The 27,257-nt window shown below is 38.9% G+C and overlaps 1 protein-coding gene across 1 annotated transcript; it reads left to right on the forward strand.

The window, feature by feature from the left end:
* The first annotated feature begins 3,427 nt into the window (after positions 1-3,427).
* On the forward strand, positions 3,428-25,146 carry LOC129769338 (mRNA export factor Gle1). The gene is made up of 3 exons (XM_055771546.1): positions 3,428-3,567; positions 3,621-5,003; positions 23,791-25,146. Exons 1-3 carry the CDS (start codon positions 3,553-3,555, stop codon positions 24,415-24,417), a joined length of 2,025 nt encoding a protein of 674 aa, XP_055627521.1. The 5' UTR covers positions 3,428-3,552; the 3' UTR covers positions 24,418-25,146.
* Positions 25,147-27,257: the final 2,111 nt, after the last annotated feature.

Genomic DNA, 27,257 nt, shown 5'->3' on the forward strand with positions numbered 1-27,257 from the left:
AGGGATGGCCCGATTTTAGCCTTCTTTATTTTGTTGTATTTGTCTCTCCCCGTAGATCAATATAGTGAAGAGCAAAACCGGAAAATTTTCGGAAAACTCTGAAGGAATGTCGGAAAATTTGGAAAATTTAATTCCCATAAGACCAAAAATTACATCATGATGAGCGTTGTTAGGCCATTCGATATTTGCACTAACGAAGTTGATCTTTGTTCGAAAGTAGAAATGGATTTTCAGGCAAACAACGTATTCCTATATCTTCTATCCATCTATCTACATAAATAAAAATGGTAAAAATGGAAGGCCAAATGTTTTGCTAACCGCAAAATCCGATGAAGGAAAGGTCCCTTTTGAGCCATCTTCATTTTGTTGTATTTGTTGTGTTCTGCCCATAGAACAATGTTATGATGAGAAAAAGTTTAGAAATTCGTTCTAAAGAATTCATATCAAAGCAATAATTTTGGGAGGGACGAAGTTCGCCGGGTCAGCTAGTAAATATATACAGCCATTACATGCGTTCGCAAGAAGAAAAAATATTTTTCGCACCAGCGGTTAACTTTGAGAAATCGTATCTCAAAAACGAAAAAAAAAGCATCTCTAAAATCGAGATATGTTATGTAGAACAGCCTCATATTTATTTTAGATATGTCGATAATCTAAACCGGCTCATTGGTTCTGAGGTTATGATTTTTTGAAAAAAGTCAATTTTGGGAAAAAGTGGGGAAAAAATTATTTTTCGGACCACCCTAAAATGGAAATGGTCACCCTAACAAAAAAAAAGGAAAAAGGGGCCAATGTTTTGCGATGATGAATAAAACTACCACTTTTCGTCGAAATCTGAGAATCACTATATCGGTTTGGCATGGTATGGATGTATATATACAAAATATACAATTATATACAAAAGACAATCTTACGTGCATCGCGATGTACAAAATATCAATGAATCTATGAAAATTAACGTTAAAAGACATTTCTACAGATCCGCACACTTTTACAGACAATTCCACATTTTTAACAGACTTTCAAATCATCTGGCAATTCTTCGTTTCACTTTTTATCGAATGTTTTCAAATCGCAGGAGTAAACATTCACGTGTCACAGTCACGTTCGTTCATTTTTATTTCGTTCGGAGAAATGTTATATCAGGGAAAGTGGACAGACGCGCTGGGTCGATTTTTGCGGAGACGACAAATTAGTTCCGAACAAGGGTTCCCGTTTCTGTGGAGTAAGTACGATGTTTCAGTTATTGAAAACCAAAAGTGTAGCAAATCTTACAAACACTTTTAAAGGTTACTAATACATCGTTACATTTCAACCGGAAAAGAAACCGTAATGTCTTCTCCACAATTAAGCCGGTAGTTGACTCAGAAGATTACGTCCATCATCAACACGAAGCGCAGATTGCTTTACCGTTATATTCATCACCAGGACTAGCGGATCATAACTAAGCGGATTTCATTCGGTCAGCTTCACTAGTAAAGCTGTTTTCACCGACGTTAGAAAAAAACATTTCACTTTTGCTATGTATGTACGTATCGAAATTCGCCAATTTTGTTGCCACATTAAAATTTCGGAGTGAACTAAGCGTTATTCGTAGGTTGTTTATATTCTGTCAGGTTCTGATACCTTGTAATATAAGATGCTCTTTCAGAAATGCAATGGTCAATTAAAAAATTGACGGAAAATGTAGTTCGTTCATTTTATAAGTTTAATTATTTTTGCCTTTGTTAACAATACCTTTTTCATAGTGTTGATTATCATAAGAAAAAAAACACTCCTGATCATTGGATCTTTTTTGACAGCCGCTTTGATTCAGTCTGCACTACCTAGGTTACTACAATCACGCAAATTGACGTAATACAGTAGATCCTAGATTATCCGCGAGCGGAATCGTATCTTCTCTTTCGTCTGCAATGATGTCAGGGCTAAAGTGCTTATGAAATCATAAAAAACGCTGTACGTGTACAAGTTATTGTTACCAAACAAAACACCAACAAAATGCAAAAGATACTGAAGTACAGTCGTTAGCCACTGAGCGATACTATGCTCACGTCATCTCTGCGGTGCGACCTATTTTGCGAACGTAACCACTGTGGTTACGCTGGACGGCAAAGTGTTAATGGATGATTCAAAAAATAGGTCTAACGTCATGTGTATTGATATGAACTAAATATGAAAACTTTTTATGTGTTAAAGCTATGGAAAAATGTCATACGGTGAGTCAAATATGTTTGATGTGATGAATAGAGCCTCTCATTTTCATAAACTTGTGAAATATTGTTATATCCAAAAAATCAGCAACAAAAATAAAAAGTATTTTACAGATTTGTCTGTAAATTTACAAAAATATCTGTAAATCTGGCATCTCTGGTGGTCTGAGAATATATTGCAAGAAATCGCTTGAAAAAATGCATGAATTTGCTTGAAAATGAAGTGGATTGAGTCCGCACCACTTATGCCGGATTTTCAATCATCCACAATGAGCGCGATTTTTTTCCTTCAATCGCGATTTTTACTCGTCAAACAATCAGAGCAAAGCGCGAAATCACCCATGACAGTGCGAAAAAAGATAAAGCTCTCCAAGCTTTGGCTGCGAAAATCGCGTTGCTTTGATAGGAGACACTATATACATCAGACAGGTGGAACAAAATATTCTTGATGGGTGGAACGATATATCGAAAGAAATGTTCTGCTCTGTACATATGAAACGCTTCATAAAATGAGAGCAGAATCGATCACTTATTGCAAGCGTATTGCTGCATAATCATAATTATTTTTACACATTTTTGTTAATATTTGATTGAATTCGTTAGTTTTTCAATTATTAATTATTTGGAGTTTTATACTTCCATTCACATTTCTAGCGAAATGATTTTGTTCCACCAATCTAGTACGATCTTTTTTTTTTTATAAATTCGTTTATTTTTACAGGCTCAGTTACATAAGTTTAAAGGAGCCGAAATCTTAAATATATTTTTAAAACTATATATATGAACAATTTTCTTAAATCTATGGTTAGTAATGTGGGAAACCAATTACTCGCGGTGGACTCGAGATTAGAAGGGTGATATATTTTTCTAAGGAAAAGGATGGGGTATAAGGAAATTATTACAATGTTGATAATCACACACACTCAATTCTTAGTACGATCTTGTCCATAACAAATAATGACAGTATGATTAGAGGGATGCAGGTTTGACAGACAGATTATGACAGATTATCGCGCGATATCGCTAAGCATTGTAAAGAGCTGCATTGAAAAATATCGCGAGTGAGTATTTCGCATGCGATTAAAAGCCTGCATTGTAAAGGAAGCATTAGGTTAATACATATTCGATTTCGTGTTTTCATTCAGTGTAAATGGATTGTGAGCGTTATTCTAAAGAAGATGGATTCTGCAGCATAGTGTTACAGTTCTGAATAACAACAAAACAATCATGAGTCAGGGTAGGAGAGAATGTAAACATGAAAGGCACAAAAGCAGTATAGCAGCATTATTCCAACGGTTGTAATTTCGGTAGCAGCATTGTAAAAAAGATATAGCTCTTCGTCATGGACAATCTATCGGTAAGATCGAATGCTCTACAGTGTGAGCAAATAACTTCCATAGATGCTTTCAGTTCGACATTGAGGAACTGCTTTCGGATGTGGAGTCACTCAAAATATCCGCGCTAACACATGCAGCGAACATCACCCCATTCATTGAGGGCCGTACCATCGGAGCCGGTTGCAACCCGGCGAAGAATGGCGACCAGTCGGAGAGTAACCGCCTCGATACGGATCCATCAGATCAGGAAAACATCAAGTATGCTCCCGATTTGAAGATTACGTTCAGCAACCGCGCGGATTCGGTTGGCAGCTATCCCAACTCGCGCCAGGTGGGCATTAGTGAGTGCAGGGCGGTCAGCGTGAGGATGTACCAGCAGGACGTGGAACGCAAGCGAATCCAGGATGTGCAAAAGGAGCTGGCCGAGCGACACGCGAGGGTGCGTGAGGCGGATCGGTTGAGGGATTCCCAGCTGGAGGAAAAGCTAAGAAAGGCAGAGTTGGATGTGGCTAGGAGGATTCGTGAGAAAGAGCAGAAGCTGTTGGACGATTTGCGGGAGCAGGAGCGAGTAGCAAACGAGCTCGAGAGGCAACGGTTGGCGGAAATCGAATCCGAAAACAAACGCTCGGCGGAAAAGTCGCAGCTGTTGAAGCGACAGGAAGAGGAAAAACGGAGGAAGCTGTCGATGTTAACGGCTATCTTCAGTCATCACACGAATTTCCACAGCATGACGGACGATGTCACCAAGATGCTTGCGGCTGTGGATAAAGATTACGCGAATAATTTCTCCAAAGAGAAGAAAGTGGTGCAAGCGCTGGTAAGATCGTTCGAGCAGTTGCTTCACGGCGTGAACATCAATCGGGAAGCCACCCAGCCCGATGTGGACAAAGCGGGGGAGTTATGTAAGTATATGGAGAAAACAATCGCGGAAGTGGCGGAAATGATGAGCCGCATACAGGCGGAAATCGCCGAGAGGGTGAAGAAGGAGGCAGAGCAACAGACTCAGGCGGCACAGAAACAAGAGCAGGGGCAGCAACAGCAGTCGGTGGCGGTAGCAGCGGTTCCAGCTACCCAGGATACGACTGACACCTCCGCAGTTCCTAAGGCTACCCAACAAATATCGAGTCAACCGCATCCGTTAGCCGCTTTCGTATCCCAAGAAAGTTTAGCCTTTTATATGGGGATCAAGTCATTCTACGAACAGCACCAAACGGCAGTGAAGGCCCTGCTGGAAGATGCTTCCATGAAGGCGTATCGCTTCAACTGTCAGAAGGTTATTAACACGCCGGTAAATGCGATTTCCGTCGTGAGTAGGGAGCATTTCGTGGATAAGTTCAATAAGTTGGATGCGCTGCTTGGCGGGCAGTCAATCAAAATAGGAGATACAGCCGTTTCCATCAACGGACATCCGCTGGGAAGAGTTTACTGCACCATGCTGTTGGCGAAGAAATTTGTTGTGAGTAAAATATGACGTAGGACGAATTTCGCGCCAACTCGTTTATGGGATTGGCATGACCCTCTTAGAACTCAATGAAACTTTGTGGGCGTGAAGACCTTACCTAATAAGGCAACTTGGCATACTTAGTTTTTTCAAAAAATAATCCAGACTAACATATGGAAAGGGCCAAATATTTTTGGTCTTTTTTTCATGTTTTTTATTACTTGAAAATGGTAAGTCCTACAAAAAAGTGATCTATGGAAGAGTTTGAGGAAAATAATTGAAAATTCAGAAAAAATACTGAAAAATGTTTTTTGAAATGCTACACTGAAAAAAATCGATTTCAAAAACCAAAAATTGAATTTCTCGAAATGGTCGTCTCAGGTTTTGATAAAATGGTAGAAAAGTTATAGATAAATATGTGCCCTGCAACTCTTCCATACATCGCAACTTGTGCATATTTAAGGCAAAAAAATTGTAAGGGGTTGTATCTAGGACACGACCGCATATTTTCGACGTAGAACTACGCAATTATATTATGCAATCCACTTGTTTACCACTTCGATTATTACTTTAGAATGCATCGAAATTTTTGTAATAGATTATGTTCTTCGTTACAAAAAATTTTGACGTCATTTTACGTTTGATATGATGCCTAAAACTACCAAAATATGTCAACGGAACAATTGTCAAATGATCATTGTGTTTTACATTACAATCTGAAATTATTGCACATCTCATGTTTACGTTCTTCTCGAACCGCGAAAATTCATTTACCTCTAATATCTGAATTGACGATTTTCTCAGTTTAAACTCACGTTTTAGGAAAACATATTCCGGTCTGCACGGAGCGGATTCCTCCAGGCACATGAATTTTGTCCGTGTTAGGGAAACACAGCTCGATGGGAACAAAAATACCCCCGACTTGCATGTTTTGACAAAGCGGATTCCCCTAGGCACGTATTTTGAAGTCCGTGTTAGGGAAACACTGCTTGGTGGGAACAAAAATACCCCCGACATGCATGTATAAAGGGTGTGTCACATCAAATTGCATCACGGAAAAAACGCTGTAGAAATTTAATTTTTAGGGATTATAACTTCAGCTTTCGCTTATAATCAGATAAGAGTGTATAGATCACGTTGGCCGTGCTTCACTGTCAATTTTTCGTAAATTTGGAAAAATGTCGTCGAACGAAAAAGAGCGTCGTGAGTTAATCCTGTGCACTCATTTCGAGAATCCGGAGTTGTCACATCGGGACATCGGTAAGATGCTGGGAATCGTCCAATCCACGGTCAGCAGAGTACTAAAACGATACTTCGAGAACCTAACCATCGACCGGAAGGTGAAAAACGGCAATAATGGATGCTCCGTCAGTGAAAAAGATCACAAGCGCGTAGTTAAGCAGTTTAGACGTGATCCGAGAAGTTCGGTCCGGGATGTCGCCAATAAGCTGAATTTGTCAAGTTCATTCGTCCAGCGGGCCAAGCAGCGGGAGGGCCTGCGTACATACAAGGTTCAGAAGGCTCCTAACCGCGACGAAAGCCAAAACATGGTGGGGAGGACGCGAGCCCGGAAGCTGTACACCGAAATGCTGACGAAGCCGCATTGCCTGGTAATGGACGACGAAACCTACGTCAAAGCGGACTTTCGTCAGCTGCCGGGCCTGTTGTTCTTCTCCGCAGAGGACAAATTCAGCGTTCCGGAGGAGATTCGCAAGCAGAAACTATCCAAGTTTGCCAAAAAAAAAAGTACATGGTGTGGCAAGCGATCTGCTCTTGCGGAAAGCGGAGCGCCCCCTTCGTGATGACCGGCACGGTAAACGGGCAGGTTTACCTTAAGGAGTGCCTACAGAAGCGCTTACTACCACTATTGAAGCAGCACGAGGGCCCGACCATCTTCTGGCCGGATCTCGCTTCGTGCCACTATTCAAAGGACGTGTTGGAGTGGTACGAAGCCAACGGGGTCACCTTCGTGCCAAAGGAAATGAACCCGCCCAACGCGCCGGAGCTTCGCCCAATAGAGAAATATTGGGTGATTATGAAGCAGGCCCTCCGGAAGAACCCAAAAGTTGTCAAATCGGAGGCGGACTTCAAGAGAAAATGGATTTCTGTTCAAAAAAAAACTACAACCTGACGTTGTACAGAACCTTATGGACGGGGTAAAGAGGAAGGTGCGAGCATACGGGCTTGGGCTCGAAGTATGAATAAAAAGAAAATGCCAAAAGTTGTTTAATAGTTTTTATTTTACTGTCTAAAATTTTCAAAAGGATCGGTCTACTGGGCGAATTTCTACAGCGTTTTTTCCGTGATGCAATTTGATGTGACACGCCCTTTATTTGCAGAGCGGATTTCCGCAGGTACATCGATTTTGGAGTATGTGTTGGGGAAACCGTAAATCGGGCCAATCAAAACATGGCAGTTAGGGCGTTTAGATAACGCTTGACATTTTATAGTTATTCAATTGTTCATCTCATGAAAAATAATATTTTACTAATTGTGATAGACACGTAGAAATATTTCCTATCAATTGATGCAAACATCTTTACGATCTGTTGAGAAATGTTCGAGTTGAAAGCATTCGAAATACGGGTAGGGTTAGCACACAAATCGGCAGAACAAATGTATGGGAAAAACAGGAAGTGGGTTATATCTATGGTATAACCGCAAGGGTGACGTAGGACTATCGTTGATTTAGAGATCATTTGTATGAAGTTGAATCTGAATTCATTCTGAATGAATGAATATTTGGAGAACTTCGAAAACGAGAGCGTTACGTTGGAGGCACAAGGTTTTATGCATCCAATATTGCATACGGAAATATCCTACTGATGGGGAAGAATAATCTTCAGAAGCTATCCTGTTGATTGCGATTGATTGAAAAATCACAAAACCTAATGTATTTGGTCACAGTGTTACATGGATAGAAAACATTAAAATAAACTCTTTCATATGAATGTAATTTTAAATTCCCAGAGGAACTGGCAGATTATTTTCAGTAACGATTAGATATTTCCACATTTTCCTCGATACTGGAAGCCCACCAGTGGTTAATGCTAACTCGATAACCACCTGTTAATAGCACTTGATTGAAATATATTTGGTCACAGTGTTACATGGATAGAAAACATTCAATTAAACTCTTTCACATGAATATATTTTGAAAATTCCCAAAGGAACTGGCAGATTATTTCCAGTAACGATTAGATATTTCCACATTTTCCTCGATACTGGAGCCCACCAGTGGTTAATGCCAACTCGATAACCACCTGTTAATAGCACTTGATTGAAACATATTTGGTCACAGTGTTACATGGATAGAAAACATTCAATTAAACTCTTTCACATGAATATATTTTGAAAATTCCCAGAGGAACTGGCAGATTATTTTCAGTAACGATTAGATATTTCCACATTTTCCTCGATACTGGAAGCCCACCAGTGGTTAATGCCAACTCGATAACCACCTGTTAATAGCCGCGCGTGTATGTGTGTGTAGCGATGTCTTCCCAGGGAACCGTTTGTGGCATCACTCTCCTCCTGATAGATTCCGTTCTGGCCTAGGGTGCACAAACAGGCTCTTGGTGACACCGTTCATCCGCGCTTTCATGATAAATAAAGAGCTTCACCGCAACAGCGACAACATGCTCCAATCGCTGTTCAATTAGAACTGAGTGGATTTCCGAGCGCCGCTCGCTTATATACCGATTGGTGATTTCAATAGCCTGTTTTGAAAGCAATTTTAAGACTATTGAAACAAGTTTTTGGATCAAAAAGTAACAAGTATATAACGCGTAGACATTTTATCTTTCGAATGAAGTGTTTATCATACCATTTTGTTCAGTTGTTTAGGAGCTATTAACGCTCAAAATCTCGGTCTCCAGCGTAACGCTTTCGTTTTCGAAACTTTGATTTTACACCCCGGTATAGAAATGAAAGACGTAGTCCTACGTCAAAAAGGAGGTTCTTCCAGTTTACATGAATTTAAACCGTTTAGGGATTAGCGAATTGTAATGAATAGCATATCAAACAAATCTTAGAGAATTTCCGATTCGATTGGTACGCAAATCATGAGAATTCATTCACAGTGAAAATAGTTATTAACGTTAACATTATTTCATAAAAACGTGACCTGTTTTCTGATTTGGCACCCCTCCTGAAAGACGTAGTTCTACGTCAAAAAGTTTTCCTAACAAAAATTTTTCAAGATTTTTTCATGAAAATTTTCTATTTTTTTTTTTTTTTGTACAGCTATAGAAAAAATCAATAACAGGTAGAAATGGATGTATGGTGACCCTTGGATGCTAAAGTACAGTTTTCAGCTTGTTTTTGTAGTCAAATCCAATATGTTTCAATTCATAGAGCAACGACAGCTCTCAAACAATAGCCATCTGCCAAAAATCTCTTGATCGGTCAGGTATCTAATAGTTGTCGTGTGTTCCAAATAATGCGTGTGTGTTCCAAAGATGAAACTACGTGTAGATGAGGATAAAACCAACCAAAATATTGAAGATTCACAAGCTCAATCAAATGGTCTGGGGTTCGACAATGCATATGTGGGGTAGTGTTGTCAGTAGTTAGAAAATGCATCAGTTTTGGTTGAGTATAAATGGAGTAGTGCCAAAACTGATACCATTGTACTTATGAGAATGATGCTAATGCTGATGCACCTATAGAGATTTTACTTTATAACAGTAGCCGTACAACTCGATATAATTTACTTATCATTCAATGTTATATTTCAGAAGTGGTATTGTCCAAGCAAAGGATTCCATGATACTAACTGTGAAACAAATGATAGAGTTTTGACAAAGTGCTGGAAGAATTATTCGATGGAGGTTCTGTGTGCGCTTGTAACTAGAAGCTTGGATTCTTATCCGGTATCGGGTGATTTAGAAACCAGGGCATCTTCTCTTACAGATGCTCTGCGAACATGTACTAAAAAATTTGTCAAACATAAGTTGGTCGAGACTGAAAACACGAGCTTATGGTATTGTCCTGACTTAGTGCGAATGAAACGTACGAGGGATAGATGTTACAAAATGCTTCGTAGAACTAATAGTGCTATCGATTGGCGTTATTATACAGTTGCTCGCAATAATTTTTCGAGATCGTTGAAAAAAGCCAGAACAGATCATATCCAGAGAAAATCGATCAGAACAAAAATAATAGCAAACAGTTGTGGAAAATTTTAAAAAGCTTGATGAAATCTAAAAACAGTTGCCCGCGATCCATAACTTTCGAGAATTCAGTTATAACATTAGAAAACCTAATAGCCAATAAGTTTAATTCATATTTCGTTGACAGTGTTTTACTTATCGATTTGGTAAGTGAACATGACGAATAACCAATAACTTTTGCGGACCTTAAAAGAATTTGTTTTGCACTAGAAAAGTCGGCTGGTATTGATGACATTAATGCAAAAGTTGTTCAAGATTGCTTTTGATGTTATCGGATATTCCCTGCTAGACCTGATAAATGATTTATTAAGAACTGGGCACGTGTCCAAAGTTTGGAAGGAATCGTTAGTGGTTCCAATACAAAACAGGAAGTGGGTTATGTCTATGGTATAACCGCAAGGGTGACGTAGGACTATCGTTGATTTAGAGATCATTTGTATGAAGTTGAATCTGAATTCATTCTGAATGAATGAATATTTGGAGAACTTCGAAAACGAGAGCGTTACGTTGGAGGCACGAGGTTTTATGCATCCAATATTGGATACGGAAATATCCTTCTTCTTCAATGGCACTAACGTTCCTAGAGGAACTTCGCCGTCTCAACGTAGTATTACTTGCGTCATTTTTATTAGTACTTAGTTGAGATTTCTATGCCAAATAACACGCCTTGAATGCATTCTGAGTGGCAAGCTCTAGAATACGCGTGATCACAGTGCAAGTCGGAGGAAATTTCTTTGACGAAAAATTCCCCAGACCAGAACGGGAATCGAACCCGAACACCCGGCATGTTAGTTATGACGCTAACCACTCGGCCACGGGAGCACCCGCGAAACAAAACAAAATTGTGTGAAGTTCACTTCAGCGCTTTCTCATTCATGTCTGTAGATTATACACGATGGAATGCAAAAAGCACACAACAAAAACCCACGGAAATATCCTACTGATGAGGAAGAATAATCTTCAGAAGCTATCCTGTTGATTGCGATTGATTGAAAAATCACAAAACCTAATGTATTTGGTCACAGTGTTACATGGATAGAAAACATTAAAATAAACTCTTTCATATGAATGTAATTTTAAATTCCTAGAGGAACTGGCAGATTATTTTCAGTAACGATTAGATATTTCCACATCTGTTAATAGCACTTGATTGAAACATATTTGGTCACAGTGTTACATGGATAGAAAACATTCAAATAAACTCTTTCACATGAATGTATTTTTAAATTCCTAGAGGAACTGGCAGATTATTTTCCGGATCTTTCTCGATCCAAACGGAAAGAATTCCGTGCGTGTATGTGTGTATGTGTGTAGCGGCTGCTTCGAGATCTTCCCGGGGAACCGTTTGTAGCATCACTCTCCTCCTGATGGATTCCCTTCTGGCCTAAGGTGCATAAACAGGCTCTTGGTGACACCGTTCATCCGCGCTTTCATGATAAATGAAGAGCTTCACCACAACAGCGACAACATGCTCCAATCGCTGTTCAATTAGAACTGAGTGGATTTCCGAGCGGCGCTCGCTTAAATACCGATTGGTGATTTCAATAGCCTATTTTGAAAGCAAATTTAAGACTATTGAAACAAGTTTTTGGATCAGAAAGTAACAAGTATAGAACGCGTAGACATTTTATCTTTCGAATGAAGTGTTTATCATACCATTTCGTTCAGTTGTTTAGGAGCTATTAACACTCAAAATCTCGGTCTCCGGCGTAACGCTTTCGTTTTCGAAACTTTGATTTTACACCCCGGTATAGAAATGAAAGACGTAGTCCTACGTCAAAAAATCGAGGGGTTGTATCCGAGACACGACCGCTTAGGACGTAGGACTACGCAATCTTTTTTTTTTTTTAATTTGTTGGTTTATCATTTCGGATATTATTTGCGAACACATCGAAAGTTCATAAATAACTCTTTAGTAAAAAGTTCCGGGGACCCTGAAAAGGTTCAATGGTTTGCGTGGTTTTGTACAACCATTTCGAGAAGCAACGATTCTTTCTTGCCTTTGCGAGAACAATACACTAATTGGTCATATGTCGCAATTTGTTTCTTTATATCAATGCACGCATTGCGCTGAGTATTTAACGAGAGGCATCTTCCGTACATCGCCATTCAACAAGCATCAAACACGCGTCTAACAGATGCATACATTTGCAGCGATAAACTTCAATATTTCGCTAGCGTTCATAGCTCGAGGGGAAACATAAAACACAAAACGAGTAGAATAAGCGACCTTTGTTATTTCGGGCACAGAAAGATTCTGAGAATTTTCCTCAGAGGAGATGCAATACTTATACGCTAGCGACAGCTCACTTACTTCTCAAATATTCTCTTTTCGTTATCCCCCTTCGTTGTTTCTATTCTTCTTCTTTTCCTTTATTTACGGATTTAGAATCCAACGATCATTCGTCTCCGACCTTTTCTATTCTAGCGGCTGCGTAAGTTGCTCGTTATTGACAGCTATGTTCGGGAAAGCACGCAAATGGACAGAGCAAATGTATGGGGAAATATGGGAATAACGCGCATTTGAAACTATTTCCAGGCCCTTGTTGTTACTGACTCTGCTGCGCTTTGGTTTAGAGGGTTCGGCTTTCAAATGGTTTGGAAGTAATTTGAGTAATCGAATGCAGAGAACTGTTTTTGCTAATTCTGTTTCTGAACCAATAGCTAGTACGTTCGGTGTTCCACATGAAAGCGTGTTGGGGCCTATTTCATTCATAATGTACATAAATGACATGAAACGAGTCTTACGTTTTTGCGACAGAAATTTATTTGCTGACGATACAGTTCTGCTCATAGCAGCTAGAAAATTGGAATCCGCAGCATTGCACTAAAATGGAGATTTGCATTGTCTTAGTATTTGATTGAATTATAAGCAGTTAAAATTAAATGTTGGAAAAACCAAGTACATGGTATTTTCTTCCAAATATTATAACACCGAGTGTTTGGTAGAGATAAATGGTGAGACACTTGATCCCGTTAGACAGATAAAGTATCTTGGTGTCACTATAGATGACAAACTGTCTCATATATTTAAGTCTCATATAGATAATGTCATCAAAACAATTGCAAAATGCAAATGAGTTGACAATATCGAGTAAAATTCAATAATATAAATCAATAATATCGCCACACATAGACTTCTGTTCATCCATTCTTTTTCTTGCTAACGAAACACAAATGTTGAGGTTACAACGTTTACAAAATAAAGTAATGTGCCTAATTTTGCGTTGTAATAGATTCACTTCCTCAGCTTTCATGCTAAAAACGCTTCAATGGCTATCTGTGAAGCAAAGGATTGTACATTTAACCATGGTGTTCGTTTTCTAAATTATAAATGGATTGCTGCCTCGATATTTGTGTGATCGAATTGAAACAGGATGTGATATTCATAGATATAATACCAGAAATGCAGACGAAGCACGAACACCTAACTTCCTAAGTAGAGTGTCACAGAACTCCCTATTTTTTAAAGTTGTTACTTATTTCAATTCGATGCACATTAAAATAGTGTATTTCACATATCAAAAATGTAATTTAATTGGTTAAATTGTAATTAACGAAGTTGTTTTTTAACGAATTGTGTTTGTGTATGTGTATGAAAGAATGAACTGCTTTCTTCGTCTCAATGATAATGAAGGATTTTTTTGTATGTTTATAGAAATGAAAAGAGGGAAAAAAAGAATAGAGTGTAGTTTACATAAGTTTGAGCAGGCGCACGATAATGCAGCCATGAGAAATCTGAATTGTGATAGCGATTGGAACATAGTAGAGTTTGTTCTTATTGTGGATTGGATATGTTAGTTTCGTTGAAAAGGAGCACAGCTATGATTGGGGTTCGTTTAGGATCGAGGGAGCTAGTGTTGTCGAGTAAAGCAGGCTCAATAGCGATTTCTGAAGGATCAAGCAGACAACCGTCAGAATGAAGGAATTGGCTACAACCTGGAATTCATCAAACGGGTCAAATGTTCGATTAATCTGAAGAGTTAATAGTCTGACCGTTTTTAAGTCAGTTTACAGTGAACTCAGAAGATGCTATGGGATAGCTTGACGGGACATGAAGCGTTTCCTCTTGAGATTTGACTGAACTGAAATATTTGCTGTGACTTCGTACAAACATGTCCGAATAAACTTTTGAATAGCCGAAGCTAAGTAAAATACCGATAGCACAAAGAGGTCATTTCATATCTGCAAATTAAATCAGTTCGTTTCTGTTTGTAAAACTGGTTATGTATTAATTAATTATCAACTAGATAATCGACCAACTCAAACCTATGCAGGGGAATGAGGTGGGACCTTCATTATTATTATGCTATTATTATTATTATTATTATTATTATTATTATGGAGATCACGGCTTGACTCATGTTGCTAAACAGTGTCACACATTTCTTTGTTGAATTCTGATGATTACGCAGAAACAAAATAATGTTATTTATTTTCCGTCACTTTACATTTGCTGCCGCCCACGACCGGTAATTTTCAAATAACTGCAGAGCCATTTTATTTAATGATGATGATGATGACCAATCTCATACCCCTACAAAGGTTTGAAAAGGTCGATTTATCTTAGGGATAATATTTATGTTTACATTACAATTAAGAGACCAGCATATGAAACAAAAACAAAAACGAACTGACTCTGTTGTAGGCATGAATTATTAATTTTAATTAATTTTTTTTAATTAATTTTTTCAAGGCATGTCAAGAAAATTTCCAACCCGGGAAGATCCTTGACTGATTGGGAATTGAACCCAATATCTGAAAGTGTCAACTTAGAAAATATCAGAGATCTGCCACTATTCAGAAATACTCGATATAACCATCTGATAAAGAGATAGTTTACGACAATTCTGAATGGATAGCTGAATGGAATGGATAGCCATTCCAGTTTCCACTTCAGACCCTACATAAAAATTTCATTGTGTATCAGTGTTTTGTCAGTGTTCACTATTATCATAGTTCAGGCTCACCAAACGCGCGCTAGGCTCAAACTATTGTAGACAACGATGGAGGCGATCTGGCGTAGTGGTAACATCCATGCCTCTCACGCTAAAGGTCACGAGTTCAATTCTCACTCCCGACATTCTTCCAAAAATGGAAGTAAAAAGTGACGAACCAGCCAAATGAGTTGAAAATCACTATAATACAGATAAAAAAAAAAAAAATTGTAGACAACGCTCGTTATTATTTTTTGACGTGGGACTACGTCTAACCGGAATATATGGAGGGTAAAATGAAAACCTAAACACAGAACATGCAGGAAAAAATGAAAGATTTCGAATGCTTATAGCTCGAACATTTCGTACTGGATAGGAGAGATGTTTGCATCACTTGATAGGGAATATTTCTACGCATCTATCGCAACTAACAAAATGTTGTTTTTCATTAGATAAACAATTGAATAACTGTAAAATATTAGGCGTTATCTAAAAGCCCTAACTGCATCGTTTTGATTGGCCCGATTTACGGTTTCCCTAACACAGCCATCAAAACCAAGCAGCCTTGGGGAAATCGGCATTGCAAATACATGAAAGTAGGGGGACTTTTGTTCTCATCGAAAAATGTTCCCTACCACAGACTTTAAAACCAAGCAGCGAAATCGGCATTGCAAACACACGAAAGAGCCTAGAGGCGAGTGAACTGAAAAGTTTAAACCCTCTTAAAGCCAAAAAGAAGAAAAAGAACACACGAAAGTAGGGGGAGCTTTTGTTCCCACCGAAATGTGTTCCCTAATAGAGATTTCTAAACCAAGGTGCCTGGAGAAATCGGTATTTCAAATTCATGCAAGTCGGGGGTATTTTTGTTCCGACTGGAATGTGTTTCCCTAACACAGACTTCAAATCCATGAAGCGTGGGGAAATCGGCATTGCGAATTCATACAAATCGGGGGTATTTTTGTTCCGATTGAAATGTGTTTCCCTAACACAGACTTCAAAACCGAGGTTTCTGGGGAAATCGGCTCTGCAAATAAATGCAAACTGCGAGTACTTTTGTCCTCGCTTGCCTTTGTGCAGAGTGGAATATGTCTGTCCTAACATGATCTTCTAAACTTAGGAACCTGGGAAAATCGTGCAGCCACTAGAAGCGAATGAACTTCCCAGTTTCAAGCAAATTCGAGATTCGAGAAGTATGTACACTTTTGGGATGTAAACTTCAGAGGGAAATGTTAAATAAAATAATCGTTTGATAATTTTTTTGTTGTCTTTATTGGAAAGATTTTCAGCCTTAGGCTGGTTCATCAAACGTTTGATAATTCTTCCGTACATATATTTTGTTCTAGTCATCATACCAAACGTAAAAGGTCCGTCATTAAATTTACTTGTAACGAAGAACAATCAATCACAATAAATGAATTGACTTTACACGGCATTTGTTCATTTTTTTCACTCACAGAGCAAATATATTGAACTCAATTGAATTTGGAAACTGTTTCATTCAATCAAGAATTTAATCAATACAAACGAATGATTGCTAAGCTAAGGTAGTTCCACGTGAACCTTGCGGTTATATCATAGATATAACCCACTCATTTTTGACGTAGGACTACGTCTAACCGGAAGATATAGGGGGTGAAATGGAAATCTAGGCACTGAACAAGTAGGAAAAAATGCAAGATTTGGAACGCTTATAACTCGAGCATTTCTCAATAGATCGCAAAGGTTTTTGCATCAATTGATAGGAAATATATCTACGCATCTATCATAACGAATAACATTTCATTTTTCTTGAGATAAATAATTGAATAATTGTGAAATATCAAGCATTGTCAAAATGCACTATGTGCCCATTTTTGATTGGTCCATTTTGTGCTCCTCAAATCGTACCGACCAAAACGGGCAACCAGAGCAGCAGCGAAATAGAATGAAGCACGATTCGGAAGGAAAAAGAAAAAAATGAACGAAACATTGGTCGCAGTCTCACACATGCGTAATTCTCGAGCCAGCCAGTCAGCTTAAAAATCCCCGCTCCGCTGCCGTAACGATCATTCTTTGTGTGGACACCGACTGGACGGCGAGGGATCGAGTGCCTTTCTCAAGGCAAGAGGGCGGAGGTGGTAGCGCTGGAGTAGAGTAATAGAGTAGAGTAGAGTTTTCAAAGGGCCTTTCTCAAGGCGAGAGACGAATGAACTGCAAAAGTTTAAAGTTAATACAAGACCTTCCTTCCTTCCTTCCGTAACGATCATTCTTTGTGTGGACACCGACTGGACAACATAGTTGCTGGACGAGCTGGACGGCGAGGGATCGAGTGCCTTTCTCAAGGCAAGAGGGCGGAGTTGGTAGCGCTGAAGTAGAGTAGAGTAGAGTTTTCAAAGGGCCTTTCTCAAGGCTAGAGACGAATGAACTGCAAAAGTTTAAAGTCTCTATAATACAATACCTTCCTTCCTTCCGTAACTATCATTCTCATTCAAACCGTATACCACATCGGTTCGCCTATATACTATATTCAGATATAGTTTCGGCCGCCGATGTTATCGAGTTAGCTGGCAAAGCTGCTCGCGACGATAATAAAACCCGCATTCGGAACAGAACATATTCGGTTCGGTGGACATCAAGACAACAGGCAGTTGCAGCGAGTGGCGAGTGGCAAACGCAATCGCAAAACGGCAGCAGGTAGCAGAAGAAAAAAGTTTGTTCTTTACACAATCGAGGGCGTTCGAAATGGTTTTTTTCAAAACCACGAGTACTAAGTTTTCTAAATTGGAACCATTCCATAAAACAAGGCGCTTTTCAGGGCCATTAAACCTTCCAAAAAAGAGTTTAGAAAATACAGTTAAATGCTTTCTAAAACATTATCCAAAATAATAATAAAACACAAATTGATTTTTTCATAATTTGTTTGCCAGGATCTGATGAGTATGTGAATTTGGCAGTTGTTCTGAGCTTATTGATAGTTGGGGACTTTCCTGATTATTCAATTTTCACCAATTCTTAAATTGTTTCCAGATTGAAAGTACAGTAATTTACAATTAGTTCGACATTTAGCTAATTGGACGGACATGTAATGCGACTCTTTTAGTTGGACATTTTTCCAACTGTGAAAGCTGTGGCGAGTGGCAACAAATCGCTAAACAGGAAGGTTTAGCCGAACAAGATGGGAATATCGAGTGATAACAAAACAATAAACTCTTTAGATTGAAGATAATTTTGTGATCCTGAAAAGGACCCTTTTTAGCCTTCATGTAAATCCAACGAGCGAACAAATCGTAATGAATGTATTTTTTTGCCATCGCTCCCTTTTAACGCTCATTCGTTCGTCTCGTTGGACTCGCCCCTCTGGCTGAGTCTGCCGATTTGTCTCTATCCTGTGAGTGTGTACCGCTAGAGTATAAAACACGCGGACCCCAAAAAAATATCTTATTTTCTTTCAAACCGTAAACACGTGTGGTTGTACGGCATCGGCATCGTGGACGTAACAAAAGAGGACAAGTTAAGGGAAAGGCAAAGTCTCACTCGAACCGTGCAGGTCTCCAGTTCCCTGTTGATCGCATTCACTGATTGCTCCGCAAGGGTAACTAGGCCGAACGGATTGGTGCCGGAGCACCAGTATACCTAACAGCGATTATAGAGTTTCGGCCGTCGGAGTGCTCGAGTTGGCTTGCAAAGCTGCTCACGACAATCAGAAAACCCGCATCAAGAACAGAGCAGCTTCGGTTCGGCGCTCATCAAGGCAACAATTAGTTTCAGTGAGTGGCAAAGTGTTTCTCCGGCACGTCGCATTAAATGTAATTTACTGAACAACATGTCACAAGCTGGATGGGAAGAAATTTTCCAACTGTGAAAGCTGTGGCGAGTGGCAAACGCAATAGCTAAACAGGAAGGTTTAACCGAACAAGATGGGAATATCGAGTGATAACAAAAACACAACACCAAAGGTTCTTTTCAGAACCATCAACATATTCATAAAGAGTAAACAGTAAACTAATCCATTATTCAGGTAGATAGGTAGGTATTCACGTAGAAGAAGAAAATAAAACAATATATTTAAAATATATATTTAACAAAAGCTGTCCCATTTGTATAGTCCTACGTCACTCCGGTTATGTCCCCGACATTACCCACCCGTCTTTTTACAATTTACATTAACAACAAAAAAAACTTTATCATCATCAGTACGAACATGGTAGTTTAACCTGTAAAATTTTTTTGCAAATTTCAATCAATTGTAAGCATAAATTAATTATTTAGCAAACATTTAATAAAAACCTGTTTACAAAACAGGTTTCACGTATGAAATACATATTTCCTTAAATTCTGCCATTGTTGCTGCACGTTTAATTTCTCTGGGCATCGAATTGAAAAAAATTACACCTTTATATAACGAGTTCTGCGACCTACTAAACATAATGTTAGGTGTTCTTGTATCATTCGCGATTCTTGTATTGTATCTATGAACATCACTTCCTCTTTCAATTCGATCACACAAATATCGATGAACACCATTGTCAAGTGATAAATCCTTCGCTTCACAGATGGCCACTGTAGAGCGTCCAACATCAAACTAGAGGAAATGTATCTACTACATCTTAAAATCAAACTCATTACCTTATTTTGCAAACAATCGTTATTTGTGTATTGTTTGCAAATCTCGTTATTTGTGTATTGTTTGCAAGAAACAGGATCGACGAGGAAATATCTATGTGCGGTGAAATCAATGATTTATACAATTTAATTTTACTGTGTTACTCTTTCTTTAAACGGCACAAAACGCCGTACTTTTTGGCAATCTTCTTGATGACATTATTAATGTGAGATTTGAAAGTAACTCCTTTCACGCGTTCTAGTGTCTCACCATCTATTTCAAAATATTGACGTTAGCTGAAGAAATGAGCGTGAATTTTTTATAACCAACATTCAACATTAATTGTTTAAATTTAAGCCATTTAGCCAGAGAATACAAATCTCCATTTATGTGCTCAGCGGTTTCTTTAATATCTTTAGCTGCGATGAACAAAACAGTATCGTCCGCAAACAAATAGATGGCACAATATCATAAAAGCTCTCAAACCATTTGTGCGACATTCCTACAATTCCAATGCGCTCCAATGTTTGTAACAATAAGGGCCTTGAAATTGTTTCGAAAGCGCGTTTAAGATCTAAAAATAACGCAAATATACTCTCTTTCGCCTTCATCCGTTAGGTAACTCTACAATCCATTTCTTATTATCATAGCTACAGTGACTCTTAATCAACATCTACATAAATGGATTATATAAAAAAATGGATAATATAAAAATATATATAAATGGATTTCTGTCTGTCTGTCTGTCTGTCTGATTCTTATGGACTCGGAAACTAGTGAACCGATCAACATGAAAATTGGCATGTAGGGGTTTTTGGGGCCGGGGAAGGTTTTCGTGATAGTTTGAGACCCCCCTCCCTCTCTAAGGGGGAGGCTGCCATACAAATGAAACTCAAATTTCTGCATTACTCGAGAATTAATCAAGCAAATGAAACCAAATTAGGCATATGGGGGTTTTATGGTGCAATAAATGTTTTTACGGTGGTTGGATACTCCTCCCTCTCTCTTAGGGAGGGATGCCATATAAATGAAACTCAAATTTCTGCATTACTTAAGAATTAATCAAGCAAATGGAACCAAATTTTGCATGTGAATGTTTTAGGGTGCAATAAATGTTTTTACGGTAGTTAGACACTCCACCCCTCTCTCTAAGGGAGAGCTGTCATACAAAATTCAACCAATTCAACCAAAATTCAGTCGATTAGAAGATCAATCAATGAATCAATGAAGTTCTGCGATTGAACCCATGAACTTGCTCATAGTAAGAAAACGTGAATATTTGAAGGTATTGATAACAAAATATTATAGGAGGTTGTGTCCAAGATACGACCGCTTTGTTGACGTAGAACTTCGCTGTTATTTTATGAAAGTCGCTTGTTTATACCTTCGGATATTATTCTATAATGCTGTGAAATTAACAACTGCTTAGTAGAATACTCTTTGAAATGTTTTTTTCCATTGTAGAATTAGTTGATGATTTATTTTTGCCTTTGCAGAACAATACACTAGCTGATCGTATGTCGCAATTTATTTCATGTCAATCCATTGAAAATTTACCTCGAACGCTATTCCGGTGGCCTTTTTCTCAATTGACATAGACTCAGCTACGGTCGATTAAATACATGTTGCACCAACACCATTATTGCACATCTCATAAGGCGTCGTGCACAAATAATGTTACGCGATAAGCGGGGGGGGGGGAGGTGGGTCGGGGTTGCGTTACTTTCTGTGTATTAGAGATAGGAAATTGCGTTACGTGGGGGGGGGGGGTCCAAAATCCGGATTTTTAGCATTACGTAATTTGTGCACGACTCCTAACTACATCAATATATCTTTGGCACCGCGAGGAAACAACAACAATGACAACACTTCATGTATCAAATATCATGCTACTAATATTTGGTATTGCCTCAGTGGGATTGCACCTTAAGGCATCGTTCGTACAACGAAAACCAAGCGTCAAAGAAGCATTCGCCATAGCATGTATACATAGCCATACATTGGTGGCTTGAAACTACTAGGAATATAAACACTTCAAATCATTTTGCGATATTCTCAAAAGAAACGCTTCTGATAATATTACTGGCCTCGAAAAAAGTTACTTTCTCTTGCTCGAGATAAGCGCAGCTGTCACCTTAGTGGAGGTAGTTTTGCTACTGGCAAGCGAAACCTAATCACTTACAAAATTCCAGAATGACATTTACTTTCTTGATGACTAAACAAGCGAAATAAACTCTATTTGTTAATATCAACAACCTCGGAAACAGTAGCATTGCTTCATTATGATTAAGATTAGCGCAAATGCAATCCTAGTTGAAGGCAGTTTTGCGACTGGCACGCGAACCCAAATAACTTATAACATTCCAGTACGACATTCAAGATGCTTGGTATTCCCCAATGGATTTTTTGGCGCACAACCTTAATGCCTGCTTCGCCATAACGTCAGTTTAAAGCATTCATGCAATGTCAAAGGCACCAACGAAGCCCTTATGACGACGAAAAACAAACAATGATAACTGCTTGGAAAAAGACTGAACTATGCCACACAGCTTGTACTCTGCTGTAACACCCTGTAGCGGCCGCCTTCACCAACAGCGGGGAGAGCTTGAATCTGATTACTGCCTGGGTAATAGCGTTTACATTTTCGACCGACGCGCCGAAGTCGCCTACTTCGCTGATGTTCGATGCGGTGTCACACTCGCGAAGGCTCGGTTCAGTGCGAGCGCTTTTCACTGCACCAACATCGCGTGCATCATTGGATGACGCTTCGTTTTTTGCACGGCTCGAGCCAGCCTTCTTCCTCTTCTTCTTGCTCATCACACACTACGCGAAGCGTCCAATTTATAACGCGGAAAGAAAACACACGATACGAATAACGCGAAAACGAACTGGAAAAACCACACGACGACATCCAAGTTGGATTACCACTGGTGGGGTCCAATCTTGGATCGAAGCGAAAGCTTCGTGAACTTAATTGCTCAACAGTCCGATGCCGAATGAAAGTTTGCCTCAGCGAGATCCACTCTTTATACTCTAGGCAAGTATTCCTCTTCATTCTTCTTATTTTCCTTTGTTCACGGAGACTTTGAATCATACGATTTCCTCTTCGTTGCTCGTCGTTAAGTTGCTCGTTATTGACAGCTCTGTTCGGGAAAGCACACAACAAATGTATGAGAAAATGGAAACGTTTAAAGTTTTCATGTATTTTAACCATTTACAAACCAGGAGATTGTAATGTATAGCATATTAAACAAATCTTAGAGAATTTCCGACTCGTTTAGTATACAAATCGCCTAAATCCGTTCGCGGCAAAAATAGTTATTAACGTTAACTTTATTTCATAAAAACGTGACCTGTTTTCTGATTTGGAACCCTTAATGAAAGACGTAGTTCTACGTCAAAACAAATTTTGGGCGGGACGAAGTTTGCCGGGTCAGCTAGTAGATACCTAAATCTACAACAACTATTCGATACCTGACCGACGGATCAAGAGATTTTTGGCAGATTGCTATTGTTTGAGATCTGTCGTTGCTCTTTGAATTGAAACATATTGTATTTGACTACAAGAACAAGGTGAAAACTGCAATTTAGCATCCAAGGGTCACTATAAATCCCTTTCTTCCTGTTATTGATTTTTTCTATAGCTGTACAATCAAATTCTTGCGTTGCATGGAAGAGGTTTAGGGCACATATTTATCTACTATTTATCTACCATTTCATGAAAATCTGAGATGACCATTTTGAGAAAATCGACTTTTAGTTTTTGAATTCGTTTGTTTTTAGTGTAGGATTCCAAAAATATATTTTTCGTATTCTTCTCTGAAAATTAAATTATTTTTCTAAAACTCTTTCAAAGATCACTTTTTTGTAGGACTTACCATTTTCGAGTAAAAAAAAATATAAAAAAATCGTCAAAAATATTTGGCCCTTTCCATATGTTAGTCTAGATAAATTTTCGGAAAACTAAGTATGCCAAGTTGCTTAATTAGGTAAGGTTTTCACGCACAGAAAGTTTCATTAAGTTCTAAGAGGGTCATGCCAACCCCATAGACGAGTTCCGACCGCGAAATCTGTCAAATGTCGGATTAAATCCTCATCCCTATTTCCAGAGTCAAGCAGATACAATGATTTCGAGCAACGCACCCGCCGCCTTCCCGATTGCCGCCATCGTCGTTGGCCTCTGGCAAAAGTATCCCGACTTTGGGAAGTTCTTTCTCGCTTACCTGCATAAAGAATGCCCTTATTTGGTGCCGTACTTCCTGCCCCAACTTGAGGGTCAAACACAAGACGACTACTTGAAGGGCATCGGTTACAGATTCTCCAGTGAAGGGGTGCTGGAAAAGCAGGACCAGTACCTGAAGAGGATGACCGGCTTGGCGAGACTGTATGCCGCCGTGATTGTGTCCAATCCGAGGCGAGGCGAAAGTGCTCCCCATCCGCATGGTCTCGAATATGGGTGGAAGTGGTTATGCAACATCCTGAACCTTGGTCCGCTGCCCGATATATGCGCTACGCTTATAACCGAGATGCTGCAAACGACTGGAGGAATGCTGTGGGCCACCTATGGGAAGCAATTTGTGAAACTTCTGCGGCTAATGCAGGAGCAGTATTTGCCGGCGCTGAAAAAAGTGGACGAAGGAGGACCGAAGGCGCGTCTGGAAGGGTTGGTTGGGAAAATAGCTTCCGAAGGACGCATCGATCGACCCGAAGGGATGTTCAGTCCCGACTTCTGGTGATGATGATGATGGTCCAGCCACCTTCCGCTACGGAGGCTTGAGCAAGACAAGTTCTTTAGAAGATAATGTATTTTCCTCGGCTTTGAAATCAGTTTAATAAAGCAAAAACGAACTGATTTTACATTAAGATATAAATTCAAAAATGTTATTTTATTGCATTATAAAAGGACAAGCCAATATTCAGTCTTGTTCGCCACAAAGCCGACACGGTTCCGACAAAGCCCTTGCAGCCAACTGGTCCACCAAAGCATGAGTCTAGCCGCCAGCCTAGTTTTGAATAGACAATGAGTATCTCCATCCATAAACTAATACATAAAGAACAACAAAATTAAAAAAAAAATATCGTTTATCATCACAAAGATTATGACAGACCAAATACTGAAAAATACAAATATAAAAAAAGTAGAAGGGTTTGAGCCAGGGGCACGGACGGAAATTTGACGTAGGATCGTGATTGTTCAGAACACTTTGTTAAATCAAATCTAATTCTTTTCATTGTTCAGAAATCTGTTAGTTTAACTCTTTTGAAACTCTAAATAGTAGCCCTGAAAAGGGCTGTTTGTTGTATGTACTCATTAACTTCAAACGGTTTGTAAGGAACAAAGAAAGACAGAAAGCTTCCTGCAGGAAGTTTGACTGTCTAACTGGAAATTATGATGAATATCAGTAGGACACATGGCAGGGTGGAATGGTAGATGAAATATATGTGAATCGGTAAACAAAACAAATTATATCGTCATTTATTACATTTAATATGAAATTTGGGGAAGAAATGAAAAAACAAGTTGAAAATACTCGCGATTTCGTGATATTTTGAGGTAAAATACACATGAAATCATGAAGTTGCTTTATTTTGAATGGATAACTATGGTATTGTGATTTCTTAGTTATAGATGGATTTATTCACGTGAAAATAGGTGTAAACGGGTGAGAATAAATATGATACACTTATTCGGCATATACACTTATACACTTATTCAGCATATGTAAACGCTTGTGAATTTCTCACTGGTGAGAAATCACTAAAGCTGGATGCAGTTTTACTTCAGGTGAATAAATTCACCGAAAATATGAATATATTCATTATAGAAGTTCACGCTAGTGTAAACGGTGCGATTTCTTTAAATCTCATCATATTTCTTCACATGAATATATCACTAGTCTAAACCCACCCTTATTCTTATTATTAGGCATCGAGAACGTATTGGCGAAGTCGTATTGGCTCTACTGCTTAATATGTCATAGAAGGAATTGAGTAATTGAGAATTATGAATATGAGTTGTGCTCCCGTGGCCGAGTGGTTAGCGTCATAACTAACATGCCGGGTGTTCGGGTTCGATTCCCGTTCTGGTCGGGGGAATTTTTCGTCAAAGAAATTTCCTCCGACTTGCACTGTGATCACGCGTATTCTAGAGCTTGCCACTCAGAATGCATTCAAGGCGTGTTATTTGGCATAGAAATCTCAACTAAGTACTAATAAAAATGACGCAAGTAATACTACGTTGAGACGGCGAAGTTCCTCTAGGAACGTTAGTGCCATTGAAGAAGAAGAAGAAGAAGAAGAAGAATATGAGTCATGAAGAATATTAATACTTCATTTCGTTTCATTTTTGTGATGCGATGTAATGCCGATCTCAACATGTCTTCGCATGATAATCGCTGCCTTCCCTGATTAATGATCGATCACTGTATGGGTGACACCTTCCTCGTTGCTTTGATGAAATCTTGCATGAAGCTTGAGTGATGCATGAAATCTTGCATCTGATTACTTCAACATCTTGCTAATTTGTTAGATAGAATGAATTATTGCGCGCAATTTTGTGATACATGCAACATTCATGGGAACCAAGTTGGAAGAAAGATTGCATAATACATGATTTACCTTCGCATCCGCTCGCAAAACACACCTCTTTTAATTGTTAAATTGTTCACTTGTTTTATTATTTCCACTGTTGATGTCTCAGGCGAAATAAATTCTTGATAAATTTGCCGTCTAATGGTATATATTATAACATATATCATAAGAACGATTCTGCGTAATATGCATTTGAAAACTCTCAATAAACGTTACATTTTTCGTAGAGTGACCCCCCTATATATAAATCAAAGACGTAATCCTAAGTCAAAAATTAAAATTTTAAGGGGTTGTATCTAGGACACGACCGCATATTTTCGACGTAAAACTACGCAATTACATTATACAGTCCACTTGTTTACCACTGCGAATATTGACGTAGGACTACGTCTAACCGGAAGATATAGGGGGTGAAATGGAAATCTAGGCACTGAACAAGTAGGAAAAAATGCAAGATTTGGAACGCTTATAACTCGAGCATTTCTCAATAGATCGCAAATGTTTTTGTATCAATTGATAGGAAATATATCTACGCATCTATCATAACGAATAACATTTCAATTTTTTTGAGATAAATAATTGAATAATTGTGAAATATCAAGCATTGTCAAAATGCACTATGTGCCCATTTTTGATTGGTCCATTTTGTGCTCCTCAAATCGAACCGACCAAAACGGGCAACCAGAGCAGCAGCGAAATAGAATGAAGCACGATTGGAAAGGAAAAAGAAAAAAATGAACGAAACATTGGTCGCAGTCTCACACATGCGTAATTCTCGAGCCAACCAGTCAGCTTAAAAATCCCCGCTCCGCTGCCGTAACGATCATTCTCATTCAAACCGTACACCACATCGGTTCGCATCACAACACATCAACAAACCAACCCAAGCAGCCATGTCTGGACATGGTAAAGGAGGAAAAGTGAAGGGAAAGGCCAAATCCCGCTCGAACCGTGTTTATCTGGAGTTCCCCGCAAGGGTAGCTAG

Source organism: Toxorhynchites rutilus, chromosome 2 (assembly GCF_029784135.1).
Source record: "Toxorhynchites rutilus septentrionalis strain SRP chromosome 2, ASM2978413v1, whole genome shotgun sequence".
Lineage (NCBI taxonomy): Eukaryota > Metazoa > Arthropoda > Insecta > Diptera > Culicidae > Toxorhynchites > Toxorhynchites rutilus.

Coding starts and splice junctions, on each gene's coding strand:
- LOC129769338 (XM_055771546.1), top strand. Junction 5,004..23,790: donor TGTTGGCGAAGAAATTTGTT/GTGAGTAAAATA, acceptor CCCTATTTCCAG/AGTCAAGCAGATACAATGAT.